This window comes from Lissotriton vulgaris, chromosome 4_1 (genome assembly GCF_964263255.1).
Source record: "Lissotriton vulgaris chromosome 4_1, aLisVul1.2, whole genome shotgun sequence".
Lineage (NCBI taxonomy): Eukaryota > Metazoa > Chordata > Amphibia > Caudata > Salamandridae > Lissotriton > Lissotriton vulgaris.
In genome coordinates, this window is record NC_141691.1 from 228,229,366 (window position 1) to 228,241,834 (window position 12,469).

General features: G+C 45.9%; 1 protein-coding gene across 2 annotated transcripts in view; it reads left to right on the forward strand.

Annotated features, from left to right (window-relative positions):
- The first annotated feature begins 1,498 nt into the window (after positions 1-1,498).
- KIAA1210 (KIAA1210 ortholog) overlaps positions 1,499-12,469 on the forward strand; it is a 540,680-nt gene continuing 529,709 nt past the window's right edge. The window contains exon 1 of one of the 2 annotated variants that reach the window (XM_086918565.1): positions 1,499-1,690. In XM_086918565.1, the coding sequence (XP_086774691.1) occupies positions 1,662-1,690 (29 nt within the window). In that variant the 5' untranslated portion in view covers positions 1,499-1,661. Of the gene's footprint in view, positions 1,691-1,807; positions 1,854-12,469 lie in introns of those variants that run through there. The other variant, XM_086918567.1, reaches the window with a different exon arrangement.

Genomic DNA, 12,469 nt, shown 5'->3' on the forward strand with positions numbered 1-12,469 from the left:
GCCACGGCAGAAGCACGACCCCCCAATCACACCTCCAAAGGGATGATGTCACTTCCGGGAGGTCGGCGGGCAACACCTAGACATTCCTCTTTCATTGGCAAGCAGCAGAGGGGAGTTACAGAGTTACAGGGTGATTTTACAGCAAAAGCGATTAATCCCCCACCAGAGAGAGATAGGGCAGCTAAATATGAGATCCTCAGGCCATAGGGGGCCATGAGAAGAACGCAACGGCAACCCCTTCATCCCATAAGGGACAGTTGGTATCATGACAGCTGGGGTTGGCCTTTATAGCTCCGTGGTGGCACAGATGCAGCGGCCACAGAAAATCATTGGGCCATAGCCCCAATTCGAAATATGCAGCACCAGATACATAGTGAGATGGCAACTTAATGCCCAGTAGCTGGAGTTTGTTTTAGGATGGGTGTCAGCGATTAGTCCTACACGCGCGCTGCACTCTTATGATCACCCGTAAATTAACCCAACCTGTGTACTGCATACCAGAATATGAATAAACTTGCAACCCCATCCCACAAAAAAACAGAAAGGTGTTGGTCTCTATTTGTTGATGATGCAACTGTATTTTGTCACAAAAGTATGTGTATTGACATGTCAGATAACAGAGGGGTTACTGGTATAAATGCTACTAATCTCCAGCAGCGGGACATTGCGGTGTTGGCTGTGGTACCAAGCATCGGGATTCCAATCCTGAATTCTCTACTTAGACAAAGTAAGTTCCAATCCTGGCCTCCCCAATTCGCCACACTGTATGATCCTAAACACATCGTTTACTCCCTGGAGGCATCAACTTATATCTTTGTCAAAACTGACAGGGTTTAAATTGGTGCTATTTAGATAGGGAATTTGGTATTTGCCTGAAACTGACATCCCTTCTAATGTAAAGATGCTCGGGTGTGTTATGAGCTCCTCGAGCTTTCTCGTCACGCACCACCATTAGCATATAAAGCTTTGATGGTGGCATCCTCCTTTTTTTCGTAATGTACTATGAATTTCTAGACTTTGATACATCCTGGCATGTGTCTGTAATGCGCACCGACACCTTGAGCGCAAGCTATGCGATATAAAAATGAGTCACAAAGGTGTCATTATTATATAACCACTGAAAATCGTGAGTAAACTTGTTTATTGCCTATTTAATGTTTTTGTTCCCAAAATGCGTGATTTTCCTCTTTACAAAACTGAAAGCTAAGGAAAAGAGTTTCACGTTGCAGCTCGGTTTGTGTTTCATTTTCAGGAAGTGTCATTGGCGTGCCTACATCCCTCAGCTGGCACTCACACGGGGACATTACCACAGCAACAACTTGGGACTTCGGAGGATAATAATTGCAAAGGCGCTGCATTGCCCTGTAGGGAGATGTTGCATCCAGCAAACACTTGTAGCGGGCCCTCGTGACGCGGGCGGCCCAGGAGGGCGGAGAGGGAGGGTAGGGGGCGTGCCCAGGGAGGGCTGCCACCACCGCCGCAGCTGAGGCCCGGGCCTGACAGCAGGATTGCTATCTGGCCTGTAATTGCATCGGCGCGCGGGCTCTGCAGGGCGCGTGCGGGCGCTCGAGACGTGGTGTCTGCAGCCTGCCAGCGCGTGCAGGGCGGCGATAAGGGCAGCGCGGCTGCGGGTGCATGCCAGCCGCTGCGGGGCTGCAGTCATGTTCTACAACTGCGTCAAAGGTCAAACGTGAGTACCGGTACCTGCAAGCCGTTCTGGGATTGGATGGGCTCAGTAAAGTGTAGTTTGGTGTATTTAGAAGTGGTCTGCTAATGAGCCTAAAAGTACAGAGGGCGAGGCGCAGCGGGTCTCCAAAAAGTTCACGAACCGTATTTTACCTGTAGCAGAATTGGTAAACTATTAACTCGCGCTTTTTTTAAAACTTTTAACCCACGTTTAAGAATAAGTCACGTTGTTTATAAAAATGTTTATTGTAATCCGTCAACAGATAATGGAAATTGCATATATCCCATGTCAGTAAAACTAGTTTGGGTCGCGGAGATCAGTTAAAAGATTTGCAAATATGCCATTGTGTTGTGTGCACAGTGTTTCTTTCTATCAGCTTGATGTATGTGCAGTTTTGCTGTAAACGAGTGGATCAGAGTTTCACGTTCAAATGTAGCTTTTTTGTGCAGGCAGGCACACGTGTCAGCATGGATGCTTTGGTATTTATTGCTAATTGGTTTTATAATGATACGGGGAGTTCATTCAGTCCCATGTTGATGTGCTCTTTGCATTCTGGGACTTGTAGTTTTCTTACTCAACTAAGCGCATAGAATTAACCTAGCTTGGAAGAGTTACTCCCGCTGGCATATAGCGCTTGGCAGAAACTGGCATGGTAGCGCTTGCTGTCTGTCACACGCATTCATCTAGCGAGTGGGAGCTCCTGGCTGTATAGAAGTGGACTGTACAGGTGTATATTACCAGAAAGAGTGCCGTTGTGTCATTTGTACAGCTGATAAACACGGTTAACAAGAAAGTAGTGACGCCACAGTTGTCATGTCACTCGTTGAGGGCAGCAGTCCCTCAGATTCTGCTTGTTTACTCAACCCTTCTGCCAGGCAGTGCTGGACTGTGTACAGAACGCACAAGCACACACTGCCAGCCAGCGTGCTATTTAGTGGCTAACATTGTACACGCTGGAAGTGTTTACCAGACCCTGTCATTCAAGCGTGGGCGTGATGAGGGCAGGGAAGGTCTCTCCCAGATCCGTTATGATCGTGTCCGCTATTTAATCAAGTGTACTCATGTCCTACAAACCACCTTTTGAACATGAATCTATGCAAGAAATGTGTCTGGTATTATTAAAAAAAAATCTGTATAACTCTGTACGAAGTTAACAGTGTAACTGTTTAATATGTGGTCAAATGTTACTATATAACATCGGGTTGTGACATAGTAATGTATAAAGCGACCTTGGAGTTCCGTGACGTCACAAAGGAATAGGGCTGCATTCCCTAACTTTGTGATGTCTGGTTACTCCTTATAGGTTGGTACAAACCGTGATTCTTGAACCAGTCTCCCAGAGGCTTATGTTTCTGAAAGTAAAGGCTGTTGAGTGAAAAATGACCTGGTATTCCACTAGAGTTGTGAATTCTTATACCTGTTAAGAGTTGTCCGGCTATATATATATATATATATATATATATATCTGTAAGAGTTGTCCGGCCAATATATAACTGTTAGGAATTGTGAGGCCATATGCCTGTTAGGAATTGTGAGGCCATATGCCTGTTAGGAATTGTGGGGCCAAATGCCTGTTAGGAATTGTGGGGCCAAATGTCTGCTAGAGTTGTGAGGCCAAATGCCTGCTAGAATGCTGCGAGGCCAAATGCCTGCTAGAATGCTGCGAGGCCATATGCCTGCTAGGGTTGCGAGGCCATATGCCTGTTAGGAATTGCGAGGCCATATGCCTGTTAGGAATTGCGAGGCCATATGCCTGTTAGGAATTGCGAGGCCATATGCCTGTTAGGAATTGCGAGGCCATATGCCTGTTAGGAATTGCGAGGCCATATGCCTGTTAGGAATTGCGAGGTCATATGCCTGTTAGGAATTGTGAGGCCAAATGCCTGCTAGAATGCTGCGAGGCCATATGCCTGCTAGGGTTGCGAGGCCATATGCCTGCTAGAGCTGCGAGGCCATATGCCTGTTGGGAATTGTGAGGCCATATGTCTGCTAGAGTTGTGAGGCCATATGTATGCTAGAGTTGTGAGGCCAAATGTCTGCTAGGGTTGTGAGGCCATATGCCTGCTAGGGTTGCGAGGCCATATGCCTGCTAGAGCTGCGAGGCCATATGCCTGCTAGAGCTGCGAGGCCATATGCCTGTTAGGAATTGTGAGGCCATATGTCTGCTAGAGTTGTGAGGCCATATGTCTGCTAGAGTTGTGAGGCCATATGTATGCTAGAGTTGTGAGGCCAAATGTCTGCAAGAGTTGTGAGGCCACATATGCCTGTTAGAGCAGTGTGGTCATATCCCTGTGTTTCTCCAGGTTAGCAGCTGTCTGATTTCTCGTGGAGCAGCTCACCCGTGAACAGAAGCGTTACTTATGTTTGAGGATATAACCCTGGCATGTTGTCATTGTAGCCCGAGTGCAGCCGAGCGAGCTGGTTTTAAAAAAGCGGCATTTTGGCAAGTAAGGCTAGGCGGGGCTGAGAAGTAGCGGTATTTCTGGGATCCTTATTCTGATACTCGGCTCTGAAGAGACGTGCCCGCAGGCGCTCCTGCAGACATTGTGCCAGAGAGTGGGTTTTTTGCAGTATAAGTTTGTCAAGGGAAAACAGGAGCAGCTGGAGTGCCCTAACAAATTTCAAATCTCGAAAGTTGGAGTGTTCACAAAACTTTCCTGGTGCAGAAACATGCAAAATTAACCCCTGTGGCAGAGGTGTGTGTTCCTAGGCGTATTTCCCCATGCAAAACTTTTTTACTATGAAGGCATTTTTTTTCTGTGCTGGGTCACACATTTGCTAAACCTACTAAATGAATTGTGCACCATGAACCGATATGCAAGAATATGGTGTTGGTGGAATACAAACGTACCTTTGTGATTCGCCTTAATTTAGTTGTGTACCCTAGGGCATTGTTTGTGGTTCCTTAAACATTCACAAATACCACAATGACGAGGGTTTGTCTGAAACTCGTAGATGTTTCTTTCTGCTAGAAAAACTGGGATGTGGGCCTAGATAGTCGTAATCAGTCAACAATTGTGATGGAATCAAAACATCGCCTTTGAAGTGTACAGTATGAACTTACAGACTTTCTGTCTGCCTCTCAGGCCTCAGATGAATGTTTTATTAGCAAGGTAACACAGTAAAGACCAGAGTTAAGGTAGCATGTGAAAATATAGGCTATATAAATAAAGGCAACAGTAATGAAAACAAAACTGTGGCTTGAGTAAACACCATACGAACATATCAATGTGCACCTGACCCCACTGCACCAAACGCTTACCCCAGTCACACTCCGTTAGTTTAGTAACTTCATCCAACTGTAAAAGTGATGTGCAGAAATCTAGGTTTACGTGCCCCCCATGTTTTAACTCTGGGCATTTGAAACCCACTCACCAATCAATTTATATTTGCAAATTAAACCTGCAGGTACCTGTGGCTCGAAATGAGTGCAGGTTTACTTTTGTTAGTGACAGAATGTGAATTTGCACTTGTAAAGGTATTTACACATGCATAATTTTACTGTAGTACTACCTAATATTATGCATGAGTGAATACTAAATAAAGGATGTGGAGTAGCTGCTCCAGAATGGGTTGGCCTGGAAAGTTTTTGGCACATGCATTAAATCTGTAATCACAAGCTTTTCCATTTTCTCTTCCTGATTACGGTTGGAGAATAAATACCTGCTCAGGGTATTAATCGATAGGGAACACTTTAAAAACTGGTGGTGTATAGGAATGGAGCTTCCTAAACTGAAAAATAGTTTCTTTGTGGGAAAACTGTGCAGTTGCACGTACCAAACTTCCTGCTAGCAAATGCCCGATATGTACATAGAAAACTCTAGATGCACTTCAAGTATTTGCTTTCCGCCCGTGTTTAATCCCCTGCAGCCTCCACTAGGGCTGCAAGAGCTGACAACTGTACCTCATTTCAGACATGCATGGACCTGGCCCTTCTGCGAACACTTTTTTTCAGCTAGGGAGGATGCCTCGGACTGAAGGAGCCAGAACCATGCAGGGTTACTGCATATGCGACCTGGTGATGGAGATTTTCTTTGATCTTTATTGGGAGTTCGTAGGATGGCCTAGGCTGACTGGAAGAGATGACGAAAATGCAATGCCCATGCTCTCTTTATTGAATGACTGGCACCTGGCAAAGGACTGGGAGACATTTGTCTCTAGCTTTGACTAGATTCTCAAGGTCTGCAAAGTTGCACCAAGTACTAGGGTTGCTACCCTCTTGACCAGCGCAAAGTGGCCTGAAGCTGGCCAGTGAAGTACGATTGTCCTTGCAGAACTTTCCTCCTATAGCTGGAGGGTAAACAAGGTCCTTTAACAGGGAGAGCTTTGCCTGCTTTCAAGAAAAAGCATTTGCAATGCAATAGGTCTCACATTTACGCAAGTTTAAGCTATTGGCATTGTAAATGACAATGATTTTTATCTATGTTTTAAAAACTATAACATAAATAAAAGGCATTGGCATTGTAAATGACAATAGCTCAAACTCGCGTAAATGCAAGACGTATTGCATTGCAAATGGTAGGCAGCACGAACAAACGGGAGTGAGGTCGGGGGGTGAAGGCACAGACCATGGAAGGGAGGGTGGGGGGTGAACAGGGCACAACAACGGGAGGGAGGGCAAGGGTGGGGGTGAAGAAGGCAGCAGCGCATGTCATGCCTGCAATAAGAGAAACAGGATAAAGAAAATAGTGCTCACAGTCTAAATAACACCTACCATGCAACAACCGAAGAAAAGGGGGCATTGACCATGGGAGGTGACCAATGAAGAGGAGGCGGTTCTAAGGAGGGACTAACAATCCTATTTAGGAATCAGAAGCCAGCATTTAGGATGATCAGTGACACAAGCCAATGGCAAATATGGGCGGAGGGTGGGCAGGACTTCTATTCCCTACTCCACCACAACAAGTCTCGCAGCGCATGTGCGTTGGCTCTAGGCTCGACCTAAAGACAGTGGATTACTTATAACTGGACATGTTAATTGGCTGCCCATGTCCTGGGTGTGGAGAACATCTGAGGACAAAGAAAACCCATGTGCCTTTAGTGCCAGAGAAATCTCATGCACGAGTTGGTACTGAACATTTTGTGGTTCATGTTCAAATGCAGCTGCGGTCTGTGCAGTTAACAGTGGTGGGGCAGTGTAAGGGAGGATTCCGAGGGACGATGCCAAGGGAAAATTAAATAAATATTAAATTTTCTCTCAACATCGTCCCTCAGAATTCCCCCTTACACGGCCTCACCTCTTTTACTTGCATGGATCGCAGCTGTTCAATGTAATGTTTATTTTGTAAGCCGGCAAACTTGGGTGGAACCAACATGGAGGGCATGGATGGGGGAAAGAACACTGAGGGCTGGGGGAGAAGCAAACGGCAAGAAAGAGGAATGTAGGGCGGGTAGAAGCACACATGAGAAAACAATGCAGTGGAAGAAGTACACAATAGCGAGCGCAACAAATGGAGGGGGCAGAGGAGAAGCACACGATTGATCGAGAGCAACCAAGTGCAGCAAGGAGAGAGAAGAACACGAGGGAGACAGCTGGAATACACCTCGCACGCTCATGGAGACCTTAACACTAAAAGAAAAATAGTAAATGCTTAAAATGAAAGCAGTTGAAGAGGAACTCTGGTCCAATGTTGTTGTTTGCTTTATATGCGATGCACAGTGCCTTAAATTTAGTTTGAGTTCTGATAGGCAGCCAGTAAAGCTGACGTACCACTCGAGAGATCGACTTGAACTTGGGGGTGCCGGACAGAATCCTGGCAGCTGAGTTCTGAACTAGTTGCAATTTGTTGAGGACTTTCTCCTGGGCGTTTAATAGGAGTCCATTGAAATAGCCAACTTTTGACATCACCAATGTGCACGTGAGTCTTACCGGTGCTGGGGGGGGGAGAAATGGTAGAAGTTTCCTTATCTTTTTTCAAGGGTGTAGAAAAAGGAAGAGATGACCGCGTTCGCGTGGTGGATGAACGACAGCTTGTCGTCGAACATTACGCCCAGATTCCTGACCTTTGTGACAGGTCCAGGAGGAGATCCCAACTCGGTTGGCCACCAAGTAGGTGACCAACCCGGGGTCAGGTTGCCGAAGCTCATTACTTCTGTTTTATTGGAGTTCAGCTTTAGGCAATTGCTTGCCATCCAGGAGCTGATGGCTAGCATTCCCCCCCTGGAAACTGGCCGCACCTGCTCCTCCATCGTTGTGTACTGCCAGCACCAATTGGGTGTCGTCACCGTATGAAGTTAATTTCATCCCCTGTGCTTTGATGATCCTGGCCAAGTCCGACACATAGATGTTAAATTAGGTCGGACTTAGGGAGGATCCTTGGGGCACACCACAGGGAAGGGTGAATACTGCGGAGAACAAGTAGCCGAATTTAACTGATTGGGTGCAGTTGGAGAGGAAGGAGGTTAGAAGTGCTCTAGCCCTATGATTAATGCTGATGGAGGGGACACCGTTGATCAGGGTGGCGTGATCAACCATGTCAAGAGACTGCTGACAGATTCAGTAGTACCAGGACTGCCGCGCCGCCTTGGTCCAGGATCATCCTGATTTTGTCAGATGCCTTAATGAGGGCCGTCTCGATACTGTGGCCCTTCCTAAAACCAAATTGGGTTTCATCTGGGTTGAGAAGTTGGAGTAGATTTGATTGACCTTATCTTCGAAGAAGTTGGCAAGGGAGTTGCAGAGTGATTGAGAGGCATCTATGGGCGAGCTAGTCGGTGGGCTGGATAGTTTAGTTACCACCTGGAACAACTGTTTGGTGGAATGTTGGGCCGATTCTATTTGTGTGAGATAGAATTTGCTTTTCTCTGCGATAAGATTTTTATAGTTGGCTATCGGGTCCTTTAATAGTGTTTTGTCATTGTTATAATATTTGCGCCAACGCCTTTCTACATTTCTGCAGCATTGTTTCTCAAGTCTGAGCGTTTCTGAGAACCAGGGGGCAGAGGGAGCACTTTGATTAGTGGAGACATTCTTAGGTGGTACTAGGCTGCTGAAGGCATTATGAAGCCAGTCTGAGTAATTGTTGGAGGCAAATTCGGGATCTGGTGTGGTCGTGTTGAGTGGAGGAGAGCTTTATTTTTAGAAGATGGGTGTCAATGTTCCGCCATGCTCGAAACTGTTTGGAAGAGCGGGAACTGGCGTGCGGAAGGCTGGTTTTCCTGACCTGAATCGTAAACAATACTACAGAGTGGTCGGTCCAGGTCAAGGGGATAACTGTGGATAGGGAGATGCGGCTGTTGTTAGATTAATTCAAGCTCTCTGTCCATCACTTTTTATGGGTTGTATGATAGAAGCACGCATGGTTAAACCACACGTCCCTCTACCACGCAGCCCAAACCGCGAATCGTCTTAACCATGCATCCCTTTACCACTACATTTCGTGGTATAGGCATGAATGGTAAAGGGGTATGTGTGGCTAAGGTCGCCACTAGCCTGCCCTCCACCCCTGCAGTGTCCCTTAAACTACCCCAACCCCTTCCACTGCCCAAAAATCTACCCCAACCCCCAGTCCTAAAAACAACCCCATTTACCAGTTCCTTTCCCACTGCCCTAAGGCCTAAAACTCTGCCACTTTACGTACACAAACCCGCCCGCGCTGTCCCTTAAACTACCCCGACCACCTCCCCCTAAAACGTACCCCATCTACCCATTCCCCTCCCAATGCTCTAAGACCTAAAACCCTGCCCCTTTATGTACACTAACCCGACCCCCCCTCACTGTCCCTTAAACTACCTTTCACTGCCCTAAAACCTACCCTGCCCCACCCTTTAAGAACTACCCCATCTACCTATTTCCTTTTGCTACACTAAGGACTAAAACCCTGCCCCTTTGCGTACACTACCCAGCCCCCCTGTGCTGTCCCTTAAACTACCCAAACTCCTGCCACTGCCCTAAAACCTTGCCCGACCACCCGCCCTAAAAACTACCCACTGCCCTAGGGTCTAAAACCCTGCCCTGTAAGTTACCGTACCCCACCTTGCGCTGGCCCTTAAACTACCCCAACCCCTTCCACTGCCCAAAAACGTACCCACCACCTCCCAGCACAAAAAACGACCTCCCAGCCCCACTTACCTCATCGCTTTCCTGCTTCCGTCTTCCAGCAGTTAGACCACACACTGCCTTAACCACCTATATGCGTGGTTATAGCATATGGGTGTTTAAGGCAAGCGTGGTTCAGACTGAGGTGTTCCGACTGTTTCCCCTTTTTGTACTGTCTGAGTCTCCTTAAATAGAAGAGGAATGGCCAGATATGGGTTCCGAGCTCGCTGATCCCCAAGAACCAATAGGCACCTCACTGATAGTGCCCAACAAGGCTGAAAGTGGTCTGTGGTTGCTTGTCTTTCCTCTCAGGGGACCTGCCGTGGTAGTTTGGTTTCTACTGGCTATTGTGGGGTGGGTACAAGACTGATTGGCACGTGACTGGTTTCTGTGTTGCCATAGATGAGCTAAAAACGATGGATTGGCACCCAGATAGAATAATTATCTTTGACACGTTCCATCTGTGACTATTTAGGTCGTCAGTCGAGACCTCTTGTATATACTTTAGTATATACTTATGTCCTTTATTATATACTTATATGTGTATGTACTTTATGGACTCTGGAGATCAGCCCTCGGAATTGTTTGCTCCACTTAGGGACTTTTTTTTACTGTTTAACTGCCTCTATTTAACTGTCTTGATAGAAAATGAGCAGCAGAGGTCAGTAAAATATCAGAATTGCTTTGTGCCGAAGGACGTACTTTAAAAAAAAAAAAATTCTGGCAACTGCCTCTATTTAACTTTCTTGATACAAAACGACCTGCAGAGGTCAGTAAAATACCAGAATCACTTTAGCATTCGCTAGATTCCAGTCCATAGAAATTGTCTTCCACGAGCACCTGTAGACAATAATATTTTTTCAAATCTTTTTATTTTCAGTGATATGACCACCTAAGGCCCTGATTTTATATTAAAAACAGAGCTTTGGACTATACCATTTCCCGCTGAAGGCAATATTTCTCTCCATGTGTTCCCATACCTGGCGTGTCACGCAGTTTGGTGCTTACTTTCCCTCCATATTAAAGTACAGTAGATGTTTCCGCACCCAGGCTAATGTACTGCATAGCTAAATACAATAAGGTCCCAAAGATGAGACCGATTGCAAATGCTTGTTTTGTTCAGTGGACCCTCCAAGAGGAATGTTGCTGTTGAAGACAGTATTGTTGAGCAACACGTGAATTCTGCTGGAGTGATGTATGATCTTGATCAGTATTGCCTAATCACCTGACTGGGACAACTTTAATCCTGTATTGCTCAGGGTCACTGCTTTGTAAATCAGCATCATTCTAGAGGACTATGTCGCTGTGTAAAGCTGCGGTATTTTTAATAGTTAGACAAAAGCCAGTAACTGTTCTATTTACCAGCGTTTGCTGAAAAGTTCTTTTGGAAGCCTTGACTTGAGCAGATTAAGATTGTTTTAAATGTGTTTGAAGAGGAAAGCAGCCAACATTTTAAGATATTTTAACAAGTTTGTCTTAGGAAAGCTTAGTGTTGTGCTGTTCTAATGAAAAAATAACATAAAACTCTCACAGCTGTGCAGTGTTTCCCGTCCGATCCGATGCTATTAATAAAATTATTTTGGACTTGTAAAGAAAAATGTGGTTGGATGTAAATTAGACAGACATGGGTGTGCTCTCTTGTTCTTTTGCGCGGAATTGAAAATAATTTTGTAAGGGTTTTCATTACTTTACAGAAATAAAAACGATGTCAATGGAAACTTTAACTGTTGAAAGAATTGTTGAGGACCTTCTCATAAAAAGCGGATAACTTGGGGGATATTTTTCAACGATGTACGTTAGTACTACGCGATCAAAATGATTGCAGTAATTTACGACGCAGCCATTACAACGTAAGTCATTACAACGACTTGCGTTGGAGGGCGCTGGATTGTGGATTAGTTTAATTTTCTATTCCAACTCCAGCCCATGTAACAGTAGGAAAGGTGTTGGAATAGAAAATCAAACTATTCCTTTACCAAGAGCACCCTCCAACGCAAGTCGTAGTAACGACTTGCGTTGTAATGGCCGCGTAGTAAAGGACGCGCGGTGTAAACACCACGTCGTAAAGGATGTTTACCTTTTTCCACTTGAGGCGAGTCCTGGAAGGAAGGGATTCTCTGCGTCAGTTTAGGTGTTTCACCGTACCACCAGTGGGAATTGCGCTCTCTGATTAAAAGGATGGAGCGACTCTCCTCTCCTAGGGACCGGTTCTTGCACGTTCCATCTACTGGGTTTGGCCAAAATCAGCTGGTGCCTCTTGCTGAGACTACCCAAAATTATAACCCATGGTTGGTCTCGTCTCGTATGGTGCCAGCCCTTTCTCTGCCAGATGTAAAATCTGGCTAAGGGTTCCAGCACAAGCTTCACGTACACAAGCACATACATGCACGGGCAGTCCAATAGTCGGCCCACACACCACCAGTGAGAAATGAGTGCCCCGACCGCGCACTCCATCTCCCGGCCTGTAACACACCCTTGGCGGGAGCAGGCTTGTCCTCTCTAGCGGTACAGTATGATTGGATATGAAGGGAGAGGCAGGACACTCCATACTTTTTTCAGCATTGTTTACAACTAGAGTGCAAAAATAATATGGTCCTTAATAGCAACGTTACATGTTATTTAAGTGTGGGTAGCTTATTTGTGTTGAAATCTCAGTACAATTGGAAATCTTGTTTCCGGGAAGAGATGATTGGAGTCCAAGCACTGAGCAGTCGAAGATCTAGTCTAGCTTTAACTGGAGTGCT